Here is a 24,827-nt window from a genome sequence, read left to right as displayed (position 1 = left end):
TTTTCAGCAATAATGGAACGAAACAAAAGTGTCCACAACTAAAACTAAGACGTTTTGAGCTAGACCTGTTATCATGAATAAGGCACAAAAGGGTGCCCTAAATGACCAGATGACTGGAAGGAATCAGGGGTAGCTCCCCCAGTGGTCACTGACTCCTCTCCCACCCCCCACAAATGTGAAAACAAATATGATTTAGCAGCCTCTATGACAGCCTCAGATGTTAGAACCAGGTCAATTAGAACAGCATGCAGGTCCCTGGAGTAGTGTAGTGGTCAGCGTAGTGCACCATGGAGTGGGGGGGGACTCTGGTCCCTATCTCTCTCTTACTGTCACATTTGTAGGGGAAACTGTGAGCCCTCCAAAACTCAGCAGAAACTCACTGTACCCACATATAGGTGACCCCTTCAACTTTAAGGGCTATTGTAGTGGTGTACAGTTGGGCTCAGCAGACAAGGGAGTAACACTAAGATGTGTATCTGGGAGCATGTTTTTGAAGTCCACTGCAGTGTCCCCTAGGGTGCCCCATTTATCTCCTCTGGGACACCAGTCTACTAAAAATGCTGGCCCCTCCTACATCCCAATGGCTTGATTTTCTCTGTTTTTCACTTGGATGTTTTTTTTGTTTTTTTTTTTTTTAAATGGACCAAAAAACAAAACGTCCAAAGCACAAAACCTTGCCAACAGTATTTTCGAAAACAAAAGATAGACATTTTTCATTTTTGAAAATAACCTTCTTTCCTATTCTGATTTTGGACATTTTTTGCAAAACATCTAAAGTCAGACTTAGACGTCATATCTAAAATGCCCCTCCACGTGTCTTATGTTTAGGGGGACACTTTTGTTTGTTTCTGTGTTATTCTTTATTACCCACAGTGCTATTCATCTCTTTTTCTAATAGCTCTTACCACCCTCAGTTTCCCGTACAGAGGCTTATCTACATTTCCACTACTTAAGTACAGTACATAAGTATCACCATACTGAGACATACTGAAGGTCTATCAAGCCCAGTATCCTGTTTCCAACAAGAACCTGGCAAGATTCCAAAAGAATAAAACATGAATAATCAGTGGATTTTCCCAAGTCCATCTTACTAATGGACTATGGACCTTTCTTGTTGAAACGTGTCCAAGCCTTTTTTAAACCCTGTTAAGCTAACTGCTTTTACTACATTCTCTGGCAAGAAATTCCAGAGTTTAATTACATAAGTGAAGAAATATTTTCTCCAATTTGTTATCTTCAGTTAGTTGAGCCTATGATTATCAGTGCATTTATATGCCCTCTTGTCTGAAAACAGCCCCTATTTACAAAAATTAATGGCTGTCTTTACATCATTGTAAACAAAGAGGGTTCTAATACTTGTCCCTGCTATTTAAGCAACTTGTTGATTGTAGCCAAATCGCTCCAAAGGATTTGGGAATTCAAAGATAAGAAATCTCAAGTTCTACAAGATCACAGATGGACCAAGGCATAGGCGCCGACTCCATGGGTGCTGGGTGTTCGAGCACCCCCAATATTCTCACCCGCCGTCACCCAACGGAAGATCCACTTCCAAACCCAGCCCGCCCACTTCTCCCACAACAGTCCTCCGTCCTCGCCTTCCTGCCGCACAGAATTTAAAACTCATTTTACCTCAGGTCGCGGGCAGCGGCAGTGAAAGGCGAGCAGGCTCATCTTCAGCTTTCCCTTCTCTCTCAGCTCTCTCTGGTCCCACCCTCATTTCCAGTTTCTGCGAGGGCGAGACCAGAGCTGAGAGAGAAGGGAAGGCTGAAGACGAGCCTGCTCGTCGTTCACTGCAGCCGCGACCTGAGGTAAGATGAGTTTTACATTCTGGGTGGCCAGAAGGCTGTTGTGGGAGAAGAGGGCGGGCAGGTCGGGCTGGGGTTGGAAGCGCAACCTGGGGGGAGGGGGGCTGAAAGGGGTGGCAGGTGGTGTTTGGGGCGAGTTACTGGACATGGAGGGGAGGGCAAGGGAGAGAGGAGAAATCGCTGGACATGGAGGACAGGGCAGGGGAGAGATGAGACATGTTGGACATAGATGGATGGCGGGAGGGGAGGGGAGGGGAGGGCAGGGCAGGGGAGAAAGAAGAAATCGCTGGACATGGAGGGGAGGGCAGCGGAGAGAGGAGAATTGCTGGATATGGATGGAGAGGGCAGGGAGAGAGGAGAGTTGCTGAACAAGGATGGATGGAGGGGAGGGCAGGAGAAAGAGGAGAGTTGCTGTACATGGATGGAGGGGAGGGCAGGAGAAATGCTGGACATGTATGGAGGAGAGGGAAGAGAGGAAGGAGATGCACATGAATGGAGGGCAGGGGAGAAAGGAGAAATGCTGGACTGGACATGGAGTGGAAAAAAGACAGAGGAAGTAGATGCACATGGAGGGGAGAGGAGAAATGCTGGACATGGATGGAGGGGAGGGAAGACAGAGGAGGAGATGCACATGGATGGAGGGGAGGGAAGAGAGAGGAAGTGAGATGAACATGGATGGAGGGGCAGAGAGAGAGAGAAGAAATGCTGGACATGGATGGAGGGGGTAGAGGAAAAATGCTGGACATGGATGGAGAAGAAGGAAGAGAGAGGAAGGTGATTTATATGGATGGAGGAGAGGGAAGAAAGAGGAAGGAGATGCATACTGACTGAGATGAGGGAAAAGGAAAAGAGGAGAAAAAATACACATGGATGGAGAAAATAGATGCTGGATGGAAAGAGGGAAGAGAGGGGGCAGATGCTGGATGGAAAGGGGGAAGAGAGGGGGCAGACGCTGGATGGAAAGGGGAGAGAGAGGGGGTAGACGCTGGATGGAAAGGGAGCAGAGTTAAGATCGAAGAAAGAAGAAACAAGAGACTGAGACCAACACAATTAGAAACAGTAAACGGCCAGACAACAAAGGTAGGAAAAAATGAATTTTATGTTTAGTATAGTATAAAGTAGTGTGGTAGCTGTGTTAATAAATACAGAAAATGGAAATAAGGTAATATCTTTATTGGACTAATTTTAATACATTTTGACTGTTTGGAGACCAAACCCTCCTTTCCCATGTCAGAATAGAATACCGTAATAGCAGTATACTGTCCTGACCTGAGGAAAGAGGTTTTGGCCTCTGAAAGCTGATTGAAAAATGTATTTAGTCCAATAAAATGATATCATATGTTCCATTTTTTGTTTTATTTGTATTTGCTGATCTATAGTATAGTGATTGAAATAGGTCAGTTTTTGAAATTTAGGGGACTGAGGGGAAGGGACTGTTCAGGGAAGACGTCCTGGTGCAGGTTGCAGGCAGCCTTTGAGTGGCGCTGCCACTGCCCAGGTGAAGACTACAGCAGACAGGATGTTAAGGTACCCGGGGGGGGGGGGGGGGGGGGCAATGCACCACCTGTAAAAAAAAAAAAGCAACCCCAATCATTTTGAAAAGTTGGCTCCTATAGACCAAAGTAGGAAAAAATTGTTTCCTACATCTTCAAAATGTTTGAATCCATATTAAGAATGTCACATTAGATTAGGTTTTCTGTTACATCAGAGAATACAAATATCTGGAGGAATGTATGATGTTATGGGATTCCTTCTATGAATATCTTCCCAAAGTCCACCCACCCAAGCAGTGCAAAGCTCTTCACCTGTGAAAGTACTTATTGTTGTTCTTGCTACTAACCCCTCCACAGCCCAAAACACTACCTCCAAGAATTGTAGCCTGACTTTGGTGCAGCACAAAAGGATTAAGTGATGCTCTTTGGATATCTCCTTTGGGCAATCTTTCTGAGTCTTCATTATTCTTTAGCTGGCTCAGGTGGGTTGTTTTTTTTTTTAATTAATTACGTCTATTTTACCTAGTTCCAGCATTCTCGGAACATCCGACACATGAGGCCTTTCATGGCACCCTCTGGCATTATAACCACTTTTCTATGCCCAGGCGCTGATGCTCACCCCATTCAACAGTCTAAGGGGCTCATGGGGATCCCAGCCTCAAATCAGCTCCTAGATGCATCAGGTAGATCTGCATTAGAGACCTGCACAGGAACGTGGTTCGTGGGAATCCCGCGGGTTCCTTCCTTGCCTGCAGTGCTGCGGCTCAAACCCAGAGAGAGACGGAGAGCCAACCGGAACTTTATTTTTATGTACCATTAAAGTCTTGCGGGATGGGGAAGGGGTTCGAGGGTAAGATGATGGAGTAGACGGGGGATTATACCACTTTGGGGATGTTAGCTGTTCATTTGTATTAGAGCAGAGTAAATGATGTGGGAAAACAATTGTAAGTATCCCATGCAAGAAATTACTATTGTATTACGTTGATTTCTCCATAATAAAAATTGTTGAAACATAAAGTCTTGCGGGATTGAGTTGGGACAGGTTAAATTCTTGTGGGGACGGGTGGGGATGGGTTTAATTCTTGTGGGGATGGGTGGGGATGGATAGGATTCCAGTGGGATGGGTGGATGGGGACGGGTGGGGACTGGTAAGATTTCTGTCCCCGTGCAACTCTCTAATCTGCATAAAACATGTTCCCATCAGGAATAAATATTCAGTAGTCCAAAATTTTATAATTAAAGACGTTCTGCATGCCTTCTGTGTGACTGAGACATGGCTGATGGAGGGAACAGCCTTTAACTTACATCAATTCTGTTCCCTCTAAGCATATGATAATCACTTGTAGTTTTACACCAATACTGTATCCCCTGAAATTGTAGAACCGGATACATGCCTGAATGCAGTGGCTCAATGGTTTATTACCGTAAACTAAAGCTCAACCCATAGAAATGCACAGCCATAAGGTTCACGCTTTCTCCCATTATCTTAGGGACCACCATCTCCTTACATGATTCAGTTGTCGAGCAGGGGGGTTCATCTTGATTACATTTCTTACTTTCGACCATCAAATTTCTGCAGTTCTGAAAGCTTCTTTCTACACCTTGTGCCAAGTTCATGCAGTTAGGCATCTGCTGAGAATAAGAATTTGAAATTACTAATTCAGACACTAACTCTGAACTGTTTGGATTATTACAATTTGCTTTATAATAGCCTTAAAAATTCTTCCCTAAACCAATTATGACATTTACAAAATATACAGGGTGAGGGGAAAATAAAACTCAGTAACCCCATATATTTTTTTGCCATTTTCTCAGGAACCGCTTTGAATATCAATAAGAAATTATGTACTTATTTAATCATCATACTTACATGGTAAAATTATGTATAATCATACCTGATAATTTTCTTTCCATTAATCATAGCTGATCAATCCATAGACTGGTGGGTTGTGTCCATCTACCAGCAGGTGGAGATAGAGAGCAAACTTTTGCCTCCCTATATGTGGTCATGTGCTGCCGGAAACTCCTCAGTATGTCGATATCAAAGCTCCATCCGCAGGACTCAGCACTTAGAGAATTACACCCACGAAGGGACACTCTGCCCAGCTCACCACCGCCGAAACGGGGGAGGGGAATTAACCCAGCTCATCCCCACACAAGTGGGGGAGGGGAATCCGTCCAGCTCATCCCCGCGGAGCGGGGGAGGGACACCACACCCGCCGATGCGGGGGGATCTGGCTTATCCTGCAACCGCAACCGCGGGAGGAGCTGACTGACCCTAACACCGCCGAAGCGGGAGGGGTACAAAGCTGCCCTACAGCCGCACGAAGCGGGAGGGAGTGCCGGCAGAATTTATGTCTCAATCCAGCCCCGTAAAACGGAGGGGAGAGGAATGCAGCAGCTCACTGTAACACAAACTCGTCTCAACTCTTGAAGAATCCAAGTGAAAGAACTTGAACACGAAGTCTTTCTGAAATAACTGAAGACTAAACTTGAACCTGAAATGCAACCAGAATAAAAACAGAACAGATATCTGGGAGGGGCTATGGATTGATCAGCTATGATTAATGGAAAGAAAATTATCAGGTATGATTATACATAATTTTACCTTCCATATCATCAAGCTGATCAATCCATAGACTGGTGGGATGTACCGAAGCAGTACTCACCCAGGGCGGGACATTGAAATCCCTGACCTCAACACTGAAGCTCCAAACCGGGCCTCCGCCCGTGCAGCCACAGTCAAACGGTAATGCTTGGAGAATGTATGATCCGAAGCCCAAGTTGCCGCCTTGCATATCTCTTCCAAGGAGACGGATCCGGCCTCTGCCATCGAGGCCGCCTGAGCTCTCGTGGAGTGAGCCTTCAGCTGGATAGGCGGCACCTTCCCCGCGGCCACATAAGCCGCTGCAATGGCTTCCTTGACCCATCTTGCCACTGTAGGCTTAGCAGCCTGCAGACCCTTACGAGGACCTGCAAACAGGACAAACAGATGATCCGATTTCCGGAAATCATTGGTCACTTCCAAGTATCTGAAGATGACTCGTCTCACATCCAGATATTTAAGAGCAGAGTACTCCTCTGGGTAGTCCTCCCTACGAAAGGAAGGGAGACAGAGCTGCTGATTCACATGGAAGCGAGAAACAATCTTGGGCAGGAAGGAAGGCACTGTGCGAATAGTCACTCCTGCCTCAGTGAACCGCAGAAAAGGCTCTCGACATGAGAGCGCCTGGAGCTCGGAAACTCTTCTGGCTGAAGTGATAGCCACCAAAAAGACTGCTTTCAACGTCAGGTCTTTCAGAGATGCCCTCGACAAGGGTTCAAAAGGCGGCTTCTGCAATGCTCTTAGCACCAGGTTGAGATTCCACGCAGGCACCACTGAGTGCAGAGGAGGGCGCAGGTGATTAACTCCCTTGAGAAAGCGCACCACATCTGGCTGCGAAGCCAGGGAAGCACCCTTCAGGCGGCCCCTGAAGCAAGCCAGAGCCGCTACCTGGACTTTAAGGGAACTGAGCGACAGGCCTTTCTCCAGACCTTCTTGCAGGAACGCCAACACTGAAGAAATTGGAGCAGTGAAGGGAGAAAGTGAGCCTGCTTCACACCATGCTGCAAAGATACGCCAAACCCTGGCGTAAGCAGTAGAAGTAGAGCGTTTCCTCGCTCTCAGCATAGTGGCGATGACCTTGTCTGAGAAGCCCTTCTTCCTCAGACGCTGCCGCTCAATAGCCAGGCCGTAAGACCAAAGGGAGAGGGATCCTCCATCACCACGGGACCCTGATGTAACCGGCCCTGCTCCACTGACAGCCGCAGAGGATCGTCGACTGAGAGCCTGATCAAGTCCGCATACCAGGGACGTCTGGGCCAATCCGGACCCACCAGGATTACCCTGCCGGGATGCTTTGCCACCCGGTCTAGCACCCTGCCCAACATGGGCCAGAGCGGGAACACATAGAGGAGCTCTTGTGTCGGCCACTGTTGGAGAAGAGCATCTACTCCCAGGGATCGAGGGTCCCGTCCTCTGCTGAAAAAGCGCGGCACTTGGCAATTGGCCGATGACGCCATCAGATCTAGGCTCGGCTGGCCCCAGCGCTTCGTGATGTCCAAGAACGCCTGAGCAGATAGTTGCCACTCTCCGGGCTCCAAGGTATGGCGACTGAGAAAGTCCGCCTTGACATTCATGACTCCGGCAATGTGGGCCGCTGAAAGCTGCTCCAGGTTCGCTTCCGCCCACTGGCAAAGACTCATAGCCTCCTTGGCTAGAGGGGCGCTCTTGGTACCTCCCTGGCGGTTGATATAGGCCACAGCCGTGGCATTGTCCGACAGGACCCGTACAGGCTACAACCAGTACCGGGATGAACTCCAATAACACCAACCGAATGGCTCTGAGTTCCAGGAGGTTGATAGACCACTTGCCTCTGCAGGAGACTAGAGCCCCTGCGCTGTCCTTCCCAAGCAGTGGGCTCCCCAGCCCATCAAAGAGGCGTCTGTCGTGACGACAATCCACTCCGGGGTCACCAGAGGCAATCCTGCAGACAACTTGTCTGTCTGCGTCCACCAGCTCAGCGCCTTGCGCACTGCTGGGTCCACGGGAAGGCGCACAGCATAATCCTCCGACATCGGAGTCCAGCGCAGCAGCAGAGATAGCTGTAGTGGTCTCATATGAGCCCTGGCCCAGGGCACTACTTCCATCGTGGCCGTCATAGAGCCCAACAGCTGCACGTAGTCCCAAGCCCGAATAGGAGAGGCTACTAGGAACTAGTCCACCTGAGCCTGAAGCTTGACAATCCGATTGTCTGGCAGGAACACTCTGCCCACTTGGGTGTCGAATCGAACTCCCAGATACTCCAGGGACTGAGTCGGGCGCAGCTGGCTCTTCTTCCAGTTGATGATCCATCCCAGGGAGCTCACAAGAGCAACTACCCGGTCCATAGCTTTGCCGCACTCTGCATAAGAGGGGGCTCGGATCAACCAGTCGTCCAGATAAGGATGGACTTGTACTCCTTCCTTTAGCAGGAAGGCCGCTATGACCCCCATTACTTTGGAAAAGGTCCGCGGAGCAGTAGCCAACCCGAAAGGGAGGGCTCTGAACTGGAAGTGTCGTCTCAGGACTGTAAAACGCAGAAAGCGTTGGAGAGGAGGCCAGATGGGAATATGCAGGTACGCTTCCTTGATGTCCAAGGAAGCCAAGAACTCTCCTGCCTTCACTGCCGCTATAACAGAGCGGAGAGTCTCCATGCGAAAGTGCCTCACTTTCCAGGCCCGATTGACCCCTTTGAGGTCGAGGATAGGCCGGACAGAACCTCCTTTCTTTGGAACCACAAAGTAAATGGAGTAACGTCCCTTGCCAATCTGATTTTTTGGCACCGGAACGACCGCACCCAGGCGGATCAGGTTGTCCAAGGTCTGCTGCACTGCCACAGCTTGACCGGAGACTTGCAGGGAGAGAGTACAAACCCGTCTCTTAAGGGTTGGCAGAACTCTAGCTTGTAGCCGTCTCTGATGACTTCCAGCACCCATGCGTCTGAAGTTATAGTGGTCCACTCGCCCAGAAACGAGGACAGCAGTCCTCCAATCTGCACTGGGGCGTGGACCAAGGCCCCGTCATTGGGTACGAGACCCTGGGGGAGGACCGGAGGGAGCACCTCCGGGACGGCGGTCTCTGCGAAAGGAATGCTGCTTGGGGGAGAAATTCCTCTTGAAGGAAGAGGGGGCAGAGGAACCCGACTTGCCCGGGCGGTACCGACGGGCTTCCAGCAACCGTCCTCTGGAGGTACCGGGACGAGTACTAGCCCGAGCCCTGACCTCTGGTAATTTCTTGCCCTTAGACGTGCCGAGATCGGTCACGATTTTGTCCAGCTCGACCCCAAAGAGCAGCTTGCCTTTAAAAGGCAATCTAGCCAGGCGGGATTTAGAGGCGTGGTCAGCAGACCAATGTTTCAGCCGAAGCCACCGCCGCGCAGAGACTGTCTGAGCCATGCCTTTAGCTGAGGCTCTCAAGACATCATACAGCAAGTCTGCCAAATAGGCTAAGCCCGATTCCAGGGCCGGCCAATCAGCCCTCAAGGAAAGATCCGAGGGGGAAGCCCGCTGCACCATAGTCAGGCACGCCCTGGCCACATAGGAGCCGCAAACTGAGGCCTGCAAACTTAAAGCAGCAGCCTCAAAGGACGACCTTAAGGCCGCCTCCAATCTTCTGTCTTGGGCGTCCTTTAGGGCCGTGCCACCTTCCACCGGCAACGCCGTTTTCTTAGTCACCGCAGTGATTAAAGAATCCACGGTAGGCCACAGATAGGCCTCACGTTCACTCACAGCCAAAGGATAGAGGCGGGACATAGCCCTAGCCACTTTAAGGCTCGTTTCCGGGACATCCCATTGAGCCGCAATTAAGGTGTGCATGGCATCATGCACGTGGAAGGATCTAGGCGGGCGCTTCGTCCCCAGCATAATGGCAGAGCCAACAGGGGCTGAGGGAGAGACGTCCTCCGGAGAGGAAATCTTCAAAGTGTCCATGGCCTGTAAAAACAGGTTGGGCAAATCCTCTGGGCTAAAAAGCCGCGCTGCAGAGGGGTCATCCGCTCCATCCGAGCGGGGATCTATCTCCTCCAAGGAATCCGCAAAGGACCGTTGGGAGACCTCAGACACGCTGCCCTCATCTACATCGGAGGAGACAAAGTCCTCCAAGGCCTGGAAATCAACCCGAGGGCGTTTACCTCTGGGAACCTCAACCTCTTTATCAGAAGAGGGAGCAGGGGCAGCGTTTTGCATGAGGAAAGCCTGATGCAGCAGCAAAACAAACTCGGGGGAGAAACCCCCAGACTGTGCACTTCCGCAGCCTGGGCAACAGCCCTAGACGCACTCTCAACCGGCGCTCGCAATAGCGGGGGAGAGACATGCTGCGCATCCAAAATGGCGTCCTGCGCGAAACTCCGCGAAGGAGCCGCGCGGGAAGAACGGCGCTTAACTGTAGCCGCTTGTGCCGTCGCCCAAATTAAGGGCGTTCATGGCATTAATGTCTCCAACCTCAAGGGCGGCCCACGAAGAAGCCGTCCGAGCTGCGTGGCCGGCCAAGATGGCGGAGGCGAGGAGCGGGGGATGGGCGTTTATGGCGGGAAAAAACCGCCACGCCGGAGGAACGACCGGGACATTCATCGGTCACTAAACTGTCACCCATCAAGGGCGAATCAGGTTGTAAAACCCCCGCATCCCCTCTAGAAGCGCTCCAGCGATCCGGGGAGCGACCCTTTGCGCCCTCGCCCTCCGACGCCATATGCCACGAGGAGAAGAATCGGGGAACCCCCTGCCCGCTATAAAAAGGTAAAATTACCTGCTTGCCGCTCCGAGCTGTAACGAACTGGTGTCCCAGTGAGTAGCTGCAATGAACGTTTAAAGAAACGTCGAATTAAACGCCTTTAAAGACGTTTAAAATTTTTTTTTTTTTTTTTTTTTAAACGGAGCCAGCGGGAGGGGGGAGAAAAGGAGGGACCTGGCACCACCAGGTTTGCACTTGCTCAAAAGAGCCCTCAACCCCAGGCCTCAACAAAACCTAAGGATTAGGCTTGGAGGCCTAGCCAGAGCTGCTGCTGTGTGTGACCACCACCTGCTGAGATAGAGAACATACTGAGGAGTTTCCGGCAGCACATGACCACATATAGGGAGGCAAAAGTTTGCTCTCTATCTCCACCTGCTGGTAGATGGACACAACCCACCAGTCTATGGATTGATCAGCTTGATGATATGGAAATTACTATTAAACAAAATTTAATTATCTTAAACTATGTTGATGTTACTGATCTTGCGTGTTAAATGTTTGAGCAAAAACACAGTAAAATGAAGTAATTCAAACAATACAATTAACAATGTGTCAGAATTTTACAGTCACTGTGAATGCTCAAAGTGTCAACCCCAGCTTTAACACAGGCCTTCAGTCGCTTTGGGAAGTTCTTAACAGTCTTGTCATCAGTCCCTGTGGCAGGCTGTCCCAGATCATCTGCAGGGTTTCCTTGAGTTCAGCAACTGTTTGTGGTTTTGGGCGGAGCTTGTGATAGGCCTCCAACATTGTTCCCCAGATAAAAGTCTACTTCACTGTGATGTCATTAACAGTAAGCTGGTATCCTTTTTTTTTTTTTTTTTTTCAAATAATGGTAGTTTTACAGTGCAAACATTTTTGAATGCGCAAAAATTGATGGGTGGTCACGCTAAAAAGACTGTAATTTCATGTTTAAAGATAATCTCATTCCACTCGGCACATAACGTAAAGCAGTTGCTGAGAAAACAGCAAAAAACTCTAGGGAGTTACTTGTCTCAACCTGTTGTGGTGAAACTTCTTCATCATGCCCAGAAGTCTAACCACGTAACCCTACTCCTAATAAATCAGCATCGGTTATCCATCTCATTTTGACGTAAGTTTAAGATCTTGATATTGATCTAGCAAACCTTGTATAATGGTACTTCTCATTATGTCTCTCATTTGGTCATCCATACAACCCCTCCCCCATCAAGAATTCATTTACAGATCACTTGTCGGACCACTTTCTTTTATCTGGCCCCTCCTTATGGAATTCACTCCCCAACTGTCTTAGAAGACTCCTACCAGAGGTTCAAAGTGAAACTAAAAATCTGGTTGTTTACCTGGGCATTTGATACCTAAGGGAACCTTGAGAAACCAGGTGAAATGGTTGTACACTGGGCTGTTATGGAGGAATGGTTCCTACCTTTTCATGGGCTCTGGCTATACATTTTGCCTGAAGCTTTCTGATGTGTCTGCTTCACATGGTTAGTTACTACTACTACTACTACTACTTATCATTTCTATAGCGCTACAAGGCATACTTGCTCTCTCTGTTCTTTTCCTTGACCAACTGTCTCGGGGGCAATTTCTCCAAATGGGTTAGTTTTGCGCATACCAGGACAGTGGTCCTTTTTGTGGTTTATGACCCTAGCTGTATACTGCTGTAGTCTGCAGTTTTTTTACAGTAACTTATGTTCTTTTAGGCACATTGTATTCCATCTTGTTGCTCTGACTAGTTGCCCATTACAAAGTCTGTTGTTTATGCAGCATTTTCTGATTGTTTTAGTGTTGGTCACTGTTCTATTGTAGTTAGGTATTTTAATCTACCATATTGTAAGACCAATTTTGAATTGACTGTCTACTTAGGAAAAAGGCCATCCAAGTCAAGATATTCAGAGTTTGCAGTGTATTTTACAAAAGACTCTGAAGACTGAGCTGAGTCTTTGGTAAAACATCTATAAGGGCCAAGGGAAAAACATGTGTATTGGATAGCATGTGCAGTGTGAAGGGCCATTTTACAAAGAAAAAAACATCCCCCCTCCCAAAAAAAAAAAGATGGGCATTACTGAGAGCTAAATACCAGCACTACCGTAAGTGGTGGATTTTACAGAACTGTACATCCAAGCAGAGCCAATTAAGGAGGGAAGATCCAAAAACTCAAATCTGTATATTTCTGAAGTAGTTTCAAAGGCCAACTACTCCCTCAATCAGTCTTCCAAACTCAAGATCCAAATGATAGTTATCCAACACACATGCCCACGAGTGGGTGTAAATGCCAACAGAGACAATTTTTTTTTTAGAGATACATCTTTATCTCTATATCAAAATAGGAAAAACATGTAAACTTTTCAAGTCCACCAAGTCATGCCCCCTTCAAAACTGTACACGGCAGGTATATACATGTAAATAGTGACTTTTCTGAAATCATTTAAAAACACATATGACCAATTACACAGTGTAAATTGCATTGGCTTCCCATTAAGGCCAGGGTTATCTTTAAGCTCTGTGCTCTCATATTTCAGACTTGATTATATGTTGCTCCTTGTCACTTTGCCTTCTCGCAGTGCTACCTGTGGTGTGAGAGCCCACCTCGTCTTCCTTTTCCTATCTGTAAGAAAGTAGTCTATAGGTCAATTTATTCTGCTGCTTTTCCTTTCCAAGGTACTAAGTGGCAGAATTCCTTGCTGAAATACATTAGGTCCCAGCATGATTACTTAGTTTTACACAAGTTTTTGAAATCTTTCCTTTTTAAAATTGATGTCGATGCCTAGTTTTTCCTCCCCCCCTTGCATATGTATTTACAATGCTTCCCTTTGTTGATATGTGTGGGATTATGGTTTTTATTTCATATTTTGTACCGTCTTCTTGTAGCCTGTTAGCCACATTGAACTCAAATTTGTGCAGGAAAATGAGTATAAATGTCATATACAAATAATAAATCAGCTTCTTACATATGCAAATGGTGAAGTCATTTAAAATGTTATGCTATTGTGCAATATGTGAGGGGCTCTGTTTTAATCTGAGTTTGTATTCTATTTTTGTCTGTTTGCATTGCTTTGCTGGGCTTAGCAGAAGACAGTCAAGTAGATATGTAAATAAACCAAATGTACAGTTATAAACAGCTTGTGTGTAGTAATAAATGAATTATGAAGTAATGACCTCAGAAAGCATTTTGTTTGTGACTGTACATCTGGAGTGTATTACAAAGAATTTATTTTAAAAGTTTCTCATGTAAAGAATAATAACAGTTCCAGCTATTAGGATTACATATTCAAACATATTAATGAGCATAATTTCACATGCATTTGAACCACATAAATTCAGGTTTCCAAATCTGGGAGAACCCTACATACCTATGTCAGAGGTTCACCAAAATGGTAGAGAATTTTAGAGAATCTAGTTAAGAGGACATATCAAGAACTGGCTGAACCTAAGCAAGTGACTGCAGATGTCAGCCTCACAGGATTGGGTTGTCCAGAGGGAAAAGATACCAACAAAATCAACTGGTCACAGAAAGAATCCAGACTGTGGCTCAGTCTTTAAGAAATAGAGGTGGTTTTCAACGTTATAAATCTTAAAAAGCACATGACGAAGATCACTGATAACACACTGACAACGGAAGCTCTATGGGCTAAAGGTTTAGAATCAAAATATGTATCATCAAATTTATAGCTGTTCCTTGGTGAATGCATATTTTCTGCTTGTTCAGTTACTGGTTTTATCAAGGATTGATTATTGCACTTCTCTTTATTTGGGCAATACTTCAGAAATGTTAAATAGGATTCAGTTAATTCAAAATACAGCTGCCAGGCTAATCTTTTGTAAATCGAAGAATGATCATGTATCATCTTTGTTTATTGAGCTCCATCGGCTCCCTGTGAGAGCTCGTATATTATTTAAAATGTGTTGTTTTCATTTTCAAGTTACTAGAAGGTTATTGCCTTGAAGGATTGCCTACTTTAGTCTGGTTATTAAGTAATTATAAAGTTTCAAGTTTATTTACGATTTGATATACCACTCATGGCTGGGCCTTCAGGGCGGTTTACAAATTAAATTACAGACTGTGGGAAAGAAGGAGAAATAGAAAAAAAGATAGAAAGGGGAAAGGAGGAACTCTACTTAATGAATAGGAAAGAGAATCTGAAGAGGGAAGGGGAAAAAGATTGCGTAAAGTCTATACATGATCGCCAGCTCCTGCCAGCCTAAAAGTCCAAGAAGGTTAGGATTCCTAGGGTATATCAGAACGAGCAAATGCGTCCTTGAAATGAAAGGTTTTAAAGGGCCATGCAAAATTCAGTGTGATTAGTCAAGGAAAACAAAAGGAAAAGGACTCTGGACCAGATGGAATCAAAATGGAGTTGGCACACAGAAGGAATGCATAATAAGTTAGAGGATGAGGAATGCAGAGACCTGCGGGTGGGAGTGGTGTAAGGAATCTAGAGAGGAGTATTAGAATGAAGTATTTTGTGGGTCAGAACAAGAGTCTTGTGTGTGATCCTGTGTGTAATAGGAAGCCAATGTTCATCTATAAGAAGAGGTGTAACATGATTAAAAAAAAATTTACAGTTCGTCAAAAGTTTCACAGCTGTATTCTGGACTAATTGAAGACAGCACTTTTCGGTGAGAGCTCAACCATGTAGGAGACTATTGCAATAGTCTAGAGAGGATATGATCAGTGAATGGATAAAAACCTGTAGGGCTGATTTAGTAAACAAATGGTGGATTGAAGAAATCATTTTGAGCTTATAAAAACTACGCTGCTGAGATATGTGCATGGTAAGTAAAAGCAGGATCAAATAAAACTCCTAAAATTTTGAGAGTCGATTGAAAAATAATAGGGGAACCAGCTACAATAATGAGTGGTTCTGGTTGAGGATCACCGGAACGAGTCATAAGGATGGTCTTAGCTTTTTCTGGATTAAGTTTTAATCTAGATGAGAAAAGCCAGTTGGCTACCAAGGAGAGTTTGTTATTAAGCGAAGTTATAGTGGGAATATTAGTGTCATCAAGAGAGGCTATGATCTGTATGTCATCTGCACAGATATAAGCTATAAGACCTAGTGATTGAATAGCAGTCAAGAGACTGAACAAAGTGGGGGCAAACAGAGAGCCCTAAGGAACTCTGCAATACAAGTTATACAGATCAGAGGTAGAAACATTCAACTGGACGAGATAGTGTCTGTTTGAGAAGTTGTCCTGAAACTAACAGTAGACTATATCGGCAATGCTTAAATCAGACAGACGCTGGAGAAGGATAGTGTAATCTACTAGATCGAAGGCATCAGGTAAATCAAAGGATAGAAGAACTACCATTTTATTTTAAACTAGCTCTACCCGGCCACGCGTTGCTGTGGCTCAGTCTGGTTAAATGGAAAAGAAAGAAAAGAGAAAGCGCACGTTTCTAATATGTTTAATTTCACAATGCTTGTGGGCATACAATATTTTTTGTTGTTCCATTGTGTGTGCAGAGATAGAGATTGTCTGGTTTGCCGACTGTAGAACATGCAACATATAATTGTCCATGTGAGAAACAATCCGTGTGTAGATGTAAACAGGTGAATTCTAAAGATTGGCCCTGAGCTTTGTTGATGGTGATTGCAAACACCAATGGAATTGGGAATTGCAATCTGTTAAATTGAAATGGCATATCTGTTGGAATCATAGGAATGCGAGGAATGAGGACATGTTCACCTTTGAAAGGTCCTGTCAAGATTGTTGCTTCTACGACATTGCTCATTAATTTTTTTACTGCAAGCCGCCTGCGGTTGCAAAGCTTTGGCTGGTTGATATTTCGCAACATGATAATTGGCACGCCGATTTTCAATTGTAGTACGTGCGGTGGCATCCCTGGCAGATCGAGTGAATTGAAAAAGTCTGTTGGATAATTAAGCACTTCATCTGCTTCCAGAACAGTGTCGACGGATTTGTATGTGAGTGGCTCGCTTTGAATGTTAGACTGAATAATATTGTTCAGTTCGTAGACATCTTTGTTCTTGGCCACAAGAATAGCTCGTTCACTCAGCGAATTGTGATTCTTATTATTGGTTTGAATATTGGGAAATACTTTTTCAACCAATTGTTCTTTTGAGGTCACTAAATTGCAGAAGTTATGAAGCAATGAAATTCGTCCTGAGGTCAGATCAACTGGCACCTTTCCGTTCCCAATTTTCAGCAATTGATGTGAGAATATCTGAGATGATTGATCGTTTTGCAGCTGGACACGCATATTTGTAGTTAAGTTTAACGTCTTTACATGTTGCCACAAAGTAGAGTATTTTAGGCAAGCATTTATTTCATCCGCTGGTGTCGATCGAGGAACTACAGGTAATGTTTGCCTGAAATCTCCTGCAAGCAATATTAATGTGTTCCCAAATGGTCTGATGTTTCCATGCAAATCTTGCAATGATCGATCAAGAGCCTCGAGCGATGTTTTTCGCTGTGCTGTTTCCTCGGCACGTATTTGAGCCATTCTTTGTCTGTTTCGCTCGTTCGCTGATGCCCATTCTTCCTCAGTTTGATTTCCAATTATAGGTATATAAAGACACGCGCGTATTCGAATGCAACGTTGTGTCGAAATTTCAAAGCAATCGGTGAAGAACTTTCGGAGATTTAAGCCACTCTCAGCCTGTCGTGTTGATTCTGTTGAGAACGAAGCAGATCTGAAGCTGCAGAACGCGATCGCCGTGCTCGCAACCGTGCATCGTCAAGTCTGGCTGCACGTCGCTCTGCTGCTTCCTCGGCACGTATTTGAGCCATTCTTTGTTGTGTTTCGCTCATTCGCTGATGGCTGTTCTTCCTCTGCTTGATTTGCAATTACTCATCGCACTGCTTCTGCTCCGCAAGTACGACAGCTGTGACATCTATATAATAGTAGGTATATAAAAACATGCGCGTAATTTCAAAGCAATCGGTGAAGAACTTTCGGACATTTAAGCCACTCTCAGCCTGTCGCATTGATTCTGTTGAGAATGAAGCAGATCTGAAGCTGCAGAACGCGATTGCCATGCTCACAACCGTGCATCGTCAAGTCTGGCTGCATGTCGCTCTGCTGCTTCCTCGGCACGTACTTGAGCCATTCTTTGTCTGTTTCTCTCGTTCGGTGATGGCCATTCTTCCTCAGTTTGATTTGCAATTACTCGTCGCACTGCTTGCGCTCCGCGAGTACGACAGCTGTGACATCTATATAATAGTAGGTATATAAAAAACATGCGCGTATTCAAATGCAACGTTGTGTCCAAATTTGAAAGCAATCGGTGAAGAGCTTTCGGAGATTTAAGATTTTGAACAAACGAACATTTACATTTTTATTTATATAGACTAGATGGTGGAATATAGTGGTAGTAAGACCAAGAACAACTATTTCTGTGCTGTGGGAACTTCTAAATCCTGTCTGATGGGGGTGAAGGGCATTGATTATCTCCAGATAGTCACTGAGTTGCTGCAGGTATGTGTTCTGTTAGTTTGGAGATGAAGGGGAGCTGTGAAATCGGACGATAATTAGAGAGAAATGATAGGCACAGTTTCTAGTCCTTAGTTTTAGGGAACATACAAGCAGTTTTCCATGGTGTCGGAACAGATACAGTGGAAAGACTTTGAAGAATCTTAAAATGGAGAAGTGGACCCAGTAAAGAAACAAATTTTATCATATAATGAGAAGGTACAGGATCCAGAGGGGAAGTGATTAATCTAATCATCTGTGAGACGAAATATCAGAAAGTAATGGAAGGTTAAAAGAGATGTGGTGGCTGCCTAATGACTGATGAGCTTGAGGAGATTGAGAGAGAGGAAGTTGAAGAAAAGGGTGTGGCTGGCGGGGATGTAGGGGAAGGGGCAAAGGAAGATTGAAAGGTAGAGATCTTATCCTGAAAATATGTGGCAAGATCAGAGGACAAGGGTAGAAGAGAAGACACTGGTTTGGTAGATGGTGGTGCAGTGAGAGAATTAAGAATACAATAGATTTTCACTGAATGTGAGGCATTTGTGACTTAGGTGGAGCAGTACTCTTTTTTGGTCTGGAAAATAGTCCATTTATATTGGGAAGCCAAAAGTTTATAACGATTGCAAGTAGAAGAAGAGGGGTTTTCCTCCAGAGTCTTTCCTGATGTCAGAGCTCTTGCTTTAAAAGGAGAAGAGTGGGAGTATACCAGAGGTCCTTTGATTGACGAGCGGAGGAAGAGGATACTGGGAGAAGAGAAGCCAAAGAGTCATAGGCTTCACACATATTGGCTTTGCAAAGGGAAGCTTGCTCAGAGAGTGAAAGCTGAGAAAAAAGAGTCCAGTGTAAAGGATAGGCATTCTGAAAGTTTGGCCTCTTTAAAAGATTTCAGATTATGAGAGGTAGATTGAGTAAGGGGTTGAAGAGCGATTGGTCCAGGGAGAAGAAGAGAAAACTGGACAAGATAGACATTGTTCTGCAATAATGGAACAAAATAAAACATCTAAACATTTTTGGCTAGACCTGTTTTAATCATGACTAAGGGCCCTGTTTACTAAACCGCGCTGTAGGCGCACAACTTTTTTAGCGCACGCTAAAAATTAGTGCACGCTAACGATGGAGACAATGGGTGTCTCTATTGCTAGAGCGTGCTAATTTTTTAGCACATGTTAAAAAGTTTACACATCTACAGCATGGATTAGTAAACAGGGCCCTAAATGCCCCAAAAGTGCCCTAAATGTCCAAATGACCACTGAAGGGATTAAGGCATAACCCGTCCCACCTTACTCCTTTCTACCCCCCAAAGATGTGAAAGAAACAGTACATTCCAGCCTCCATGACAGCTTCAGATGTTATGGCCAGTCCTATTAGAGCAGCAAGCCGGTCCCTGCATTAGCCTAGTGGTTAGTGACTATAGAGAAGGGCCCAGACCCATATCCCACTCTGTTACACTTGTGGTTGAAAGTGTGAGCCTTCCAAAACCCACCAAAAATCTGCTGTGCCTACATATATATAAAGAGGTTTAAAAAAATAATAATAAGTTTTCCTTACCCTTGGTGAGGGGGGACTGTTTTGAGGTCTGTCCTGAGCTCTGGGGGAGCTGACACAGCGACCCGTTTTTTTTTTTTTGGGGGGGGGGGGGGTTATTTTTGGACCTATTTCCAGGGTCTCGGGTGAATCTGGAGGCTGATAGCTCGGGACCAACTATGACCAATAGCTATATCAGCTGCTGCAATAGAGACTGAATGCTGCTGAAACCAATGTTGGCTTACATATAGGTAACACTTGCAGGCATAAGCGGTGCACTACTGGGTACAGTAGATTTTTGGTGGGTTTTGGGCAACTCACCATACAATATAAGGGAGTAATGGCGCAATGTGTACCTGGGAATTTTATGTGAAGTCCACTGCAGTGCTCCCTAGAGTGCCCCACTGCTCTGCTGGGATGTCTGTGTGGCCAGTCTACTAAGAATGCTGCCCTCCCCCCCTCCCCGCAATACATTTTTTATGAGTTTTTACCTTGGACCCTTTTTTGGTTTGGTTTGGTTTTGTGAGTTTTTCCCTTGGACTTTTTTTTTTTTTTTTTTTTTAAATGGTCCTAAAATATAAACGCACTGGGCACAAAAAAGTCTATCAAACGGCTATCATTGAAACAAAAAGTTGGACATTTTTCTGGTTTGAAGATGGCCATGTTCGCTACTGTATTTTTGGACATTTTGTGCAAAATATCCAAAATCGGATTTAGGCGTCATATTGAAAACGCCCCTCAATTTGGGTGAAAAGAGTCCTGCATGCTTCATGCTTCAAAGCTTAAACATTCCTCAAAACTGTCATAAAATGTGAGCCTTATGTACAATCAGTTTTATTTTTCCATTTTGAGAAAGTGATTAAGCCAATAAGTAGTTGTAACATGCACACACACCAGTATACATACAGTAATAATCAGTAAGTATTGACTAATACACCTGGAGACGTACAAATATCCCCTTGGTGATTAATTTCAGTCAAAGTCACATGATGAATTATTACTAGGGTCCCAATTTAACTAATTATACCTTCCATAATACAATGCTTTAGAGCATTTTGATGAGCAGATGCATGAACAAGCCCTATTCATTCCTTTATGACATAGCATTTCAGCTGCTTGAATTATGCAATGCCCATGAATGGAGAAATGCACTATGCCCAACCATTATTGTGTCTGCCGAAAAGCTGTGGCACATGTTCACTTATTTATAACACTTTAATTAAGGGTAGTGAATACTGTTATGTTACACAGACATTTGCACATGAATAAAATGACGATGCAAATAAAAAATATAGGTCAAGTTAGAACAAAAATGCTCACTACCAAATATCAATGAACTTAAAAGATTTTTAATATAACAGGACCTATTTATGCTTTAGTCCATAATCATGTCAAACATCTGGGCATTTATGTCACTGACTTCCAACATCATCACTTCCAGCGAGAATTCTTCCCTGTTTTATGATGGGAGATGTTTAAGGTGGTTTTAAGAGGTAACATCATTGCTTATGCCCACAACTACAAAAATCTGAAACAACAGACACAGTTGTATTTACAACAGAATATTAAGCAGCTGGTGCTCTGAAGTCTAGAAGAAAACACAGTTAATACCAAACAGGCAAACTCTTGGAGCCAATATGCAGAACCTCACTGTTGCCGCTTGGTCAAAGGCAACTGCAACCTCCCCTCACAGTAAAGTAAGCGGGAGGGAATGGTCCATACTGAGCTTGCTCAAGCACATAGAGATCTACCCCTGAATCTTGGGAAAGAACTCCGTGATGCCAAGTATGGAAAAACTCTGATAGAGGGGAGGGGCATTTTTACATAGCTGCTACACTGCTATAATTATTGGCAATATCTAGATTTATTTAAAAGGAAAGTTATTAATATCTAGGGCAGTTTTAAAAAGTAAAATAAAGTGTAAAGTCCTGGATCAGACACTACCATTTTGGTCCATTCAGCTAAAGAATTCCCTTGATAGATAGCAGCACTTAGCTGACCCATTGGGACTTATAATCCCACCCACCCCAGGGTTGTCCACTCATTTATAGACAAACCAAACCTCATTAACTTTACTCCACAGTCATACACAGGCAGTCTTGCAGGCTGTTACTCCAACATAGTACACCTGTTCATACCCATTTCAACCAATCAGGATTACTTTTATTCTCTGCAATAATTGTGATGCTTTAGTTTCAAGGCCAATCATCTGGAGACTTAAAGCTTGTCCTATCTGTCTTCAGCTATCTACTTTAAAACAAGAGCTCTGTAAAGTAATGCAAGAATTAGATGCAATTAAAGCAACTTATAGGACTGTGCAGAATCATAACTTCTCACCACTCCCTCAAAGAATAAAGCCACATAAGAACAGATGGTTCACAGTAGGCTCAGGCAGACTTCATCATGTGACACAGAAGCATCCGCCCGCACAAGTGTTGCCACTACAAAATTCTTTTGCTCCACTACAGCACCATGATGTTCCTGAAAATAAAACTGAAGCGGAAAAAAAAGAAAAAGCAAGGAAGGGGGAACAAAAATATGAGAAGGTACCCAAAGAGAAAACACCCTCACAAATCACTAAAACCATAACACATACTAGGAAATGTACATGGAAAGCAATGACCACAAATGCTCGCAGTCTAAGCAATAAAATTCATGACCTTCAAGCCCTGATTTTGGAGGCTGACTTGGACATAGTTGCAGTCACAGAGACATGGCTCAATGGTTCCCATGAATGGGATGTAAACATACCAGGCTATAATAGTTTTAGGAAGGATAGAGAGGGACGTATAGGTGGAGGAGTAGCTCTGTATGTGAGAAATGATATCGCAGCGACTGAAATGACAGGGAACTGGGGAAAGGAAGAAGCAATATGGATCACCTTAAAAATAGAGGATAGAACCTTGGTCCACGTGGGTGTTGTCTATAGACCCCCGACACAATTGGAAGAACTAGATAAAGATCTGATCGCTGATATTCAAAAGTTGGGGAAGAAAAGAGAGGTGCTGTTGTTGGGAGATTTTAATCTGCCGGATGTAGATTGGAAGGTTCCGTCTGCAAAATCGGAAAGAAGTAGAGAGATTGTGGATGCTTTCCAAAGTGCTCTGCTCAGACAAATGGTGAACGAACCCATGAGGGAGGGAGCCACGTTGGATCTGGTGCTCACAAATGGGGATAGTGTGTCAAATGTCCGAGTGGCTGCACACCTGGGAAACAGTGACCATCAAACGTTTTGTTTTGATGTAACGGCTCATGTGGATGGTGGCCACTCTAAACTCAAAGTCCTGGATTTCAAGCGAGCTGACTTTAACAAAATGGGAGAATACCTGAGGAAGGAGCTGATGGGCTGGGAGGACATACGAGAAGTGGAAGGACAGTGATCCAGGCTAAAAGAAGTAATAAACAGGGCCACAGACCTTTATGTAAGGAGAGTAAATAAAAGCAAGAGAAAAAGGAAACCGATATGGTTCTCAAAGCAAGTGGCTGAGAAAATAAAGATTAAAGAGTTAGCGTTCCAGGAATATAGAAAATCTCAAGAGGAGGAACACGGGGAGGAATACCGGATGAAACTGAAAGAAGCCAAGAGAGAGGTACGCCTGGCGAAGGCACAAGTGGAAGAACAAATGGCTAGAAATGTAAGGAGGGGAGACAAAAACTTCTTCAGGTTTATTAGTGACAGGAGAAAGACTATAAAGGGAATTGTGAGACTAAAAGATACAACAAAACGCTATGTAGAAAATGATGATGAAAAAGCCAATTTGCTAAATAGATACTTTTGTTCTGTTTTCACTGAAGAAAACCCTGGGGAAGGACCGATAGGGACTGGCAAAAGTACACCTGAGAATGAGGTGGATAGAGCGCCGTTCACAGAAGAGAGTGTGTATCAACAACTTGGAAAGCTAAAGGTGGACAAAGCCATGGGGCCGGACGGGATCCACCCCAGAATACTGAGGGAGCTCAGAGAGGTTCTGGCGGGTCCTCTTAAAGACTTGTTTAATAAATCCTTGGAGACGGGAGAGGTTCCGAGGGATTGGAGAACGGCGGAGGTGGTCCCTCTTCACAAAAGTGGGGATAGGGAAGAAGCTGGAAACTACAGGCCGGTAAGCCTCACTTCAGTTATTGGAAAAGTAATGGAAGCCATGCTGAAGGAAAGGATAGTGAATTTCCTGGAAGCCAATAAGTTGCAAGATCCGAGACAACATGGTTTTACCAGAGGGAAATCGTGCCAAACGAATCTCATTGAATTCTTTGACTGGGTGACAGGAGAATTAAATCAGGGACGTGCTATGGACGTCATCTACTTAGATTTCAGCAAGGCTTTTGACACGGTTCCCCACAGGAGGCTCTTAAATAAACTAGACGGCCTGAAGATAGGACCCGAAGTGGTGAACTGGATTAGGAACTGGTTGACGGACAGACGCCAGAGGGTGGTGGTGAATGGAGTTCGCTCAGAGGAGGGAAAGGTGAGTAGTGGAGTGCCTCAGGGATCGGTGCTGGGGCCGATTCTGTTCAATATATTTGTGAGTGACATTGCCGAAGGGTTACAAAGTAAAGTTTGCCTTTTTGCGGATGACACCAAGATTTCCAACAGAGTGGACACCCCGGAGGGAGTGGAAAACATGAAAAAAGATCTGAAGAAGCTAGAAGAATGGTCTAACGTTTGGCAATTAAAATTCAATGCAAAGAAATGCAAAGTGATGCACTTAGGGAGTAGAAATCCAAGGGAGACGTATGTGTTAGGCGGGGAGAGTCTGATAGGCATGGACGGGGAGAGGGATCTTGGGGTGATAGTATCTGAGGACATGAAGGCGACGAAACACTGCGACAAGGCGGTGGCCGTAGCTAGAAGATTGCTAGGCTGTATAGAGAGAGGAGTGACCAGCAGAAGAAAGGAGGTTTTAATGCCCCTGTATAAAACGTTGGTGAGGCCCCACCTGGAGTATTGTGTTCAGTTTTGGAGGCCGTATCTTGCGAAGGATGTTAAAAAAATGGAAGCGGTGCAAAGAAAAGCTACGAGGATGGTATGGGATTTACGTTCCAAGACGTATGAAGAGAGGCTTGCTGACCTGAACATGTACACCCTGGAGGAAAGGAGGAACAGGGGTGATATGATACAGACGTTCAAATATTTGAAAGGTATTAATCCGCAAACAAATCTTTTCCGGAGATGGGAAGGCGGTAGAACGAGAGGACATGAAATGAGATTGAAGGGGGGCAGACTCAGGAAAGATGTCCGGAAGTATTTTTTCACAGAGAGGGTGGTAGACGCTTGGAATGCC

The 24,827-nt window shown here is 45.0% G+C and overlaps 1 protein-coding gene across 3 annotated transcripts in view; it reads right to left on the bottom strand.

Annotated features, from left to right (window-relative positions):
• The window catches only part of AFAP1 (actin filament associated protein 1), a 388,894-nt gene that overhangs the window by 272,071 nt on the left and 91,996 nt on the right, over window positions 1-24,827 (bottom strand). For all 3 annotated transcript variants that reach the window (XM_030191154.1, XM_030191156.1, XM_030191155.1), the window contains exon 3: window positions 4,807-4,927. In XM_030191154.1, coding sequence (XP_030047014.1) covers window positions 4,807-4,927 — 121 coding nt within the window. The remainder of the gene's footprint in view (window positions 1-4,806; window positions 4,928-24,827) is intronic.

This window comes from Microcaecilia unicolor, chromosome 2 (assembly GCF_901765095.1).
Source record: "Microcaecilia unicolor chromosome 2, aMicUni1.1, whole genome shotgun sequence".
NCBI classification, from domain to species: domain Eukaryota; kingdom Metazoa; phylum Chordata; class Amphibia; order Gymnophiona; family Siphonopidae; genus Microcaecilia; species Microcaecilia unicolor.
This window is presented reverse-complemented; position numbering and strand designations above follow the sequence as displayed.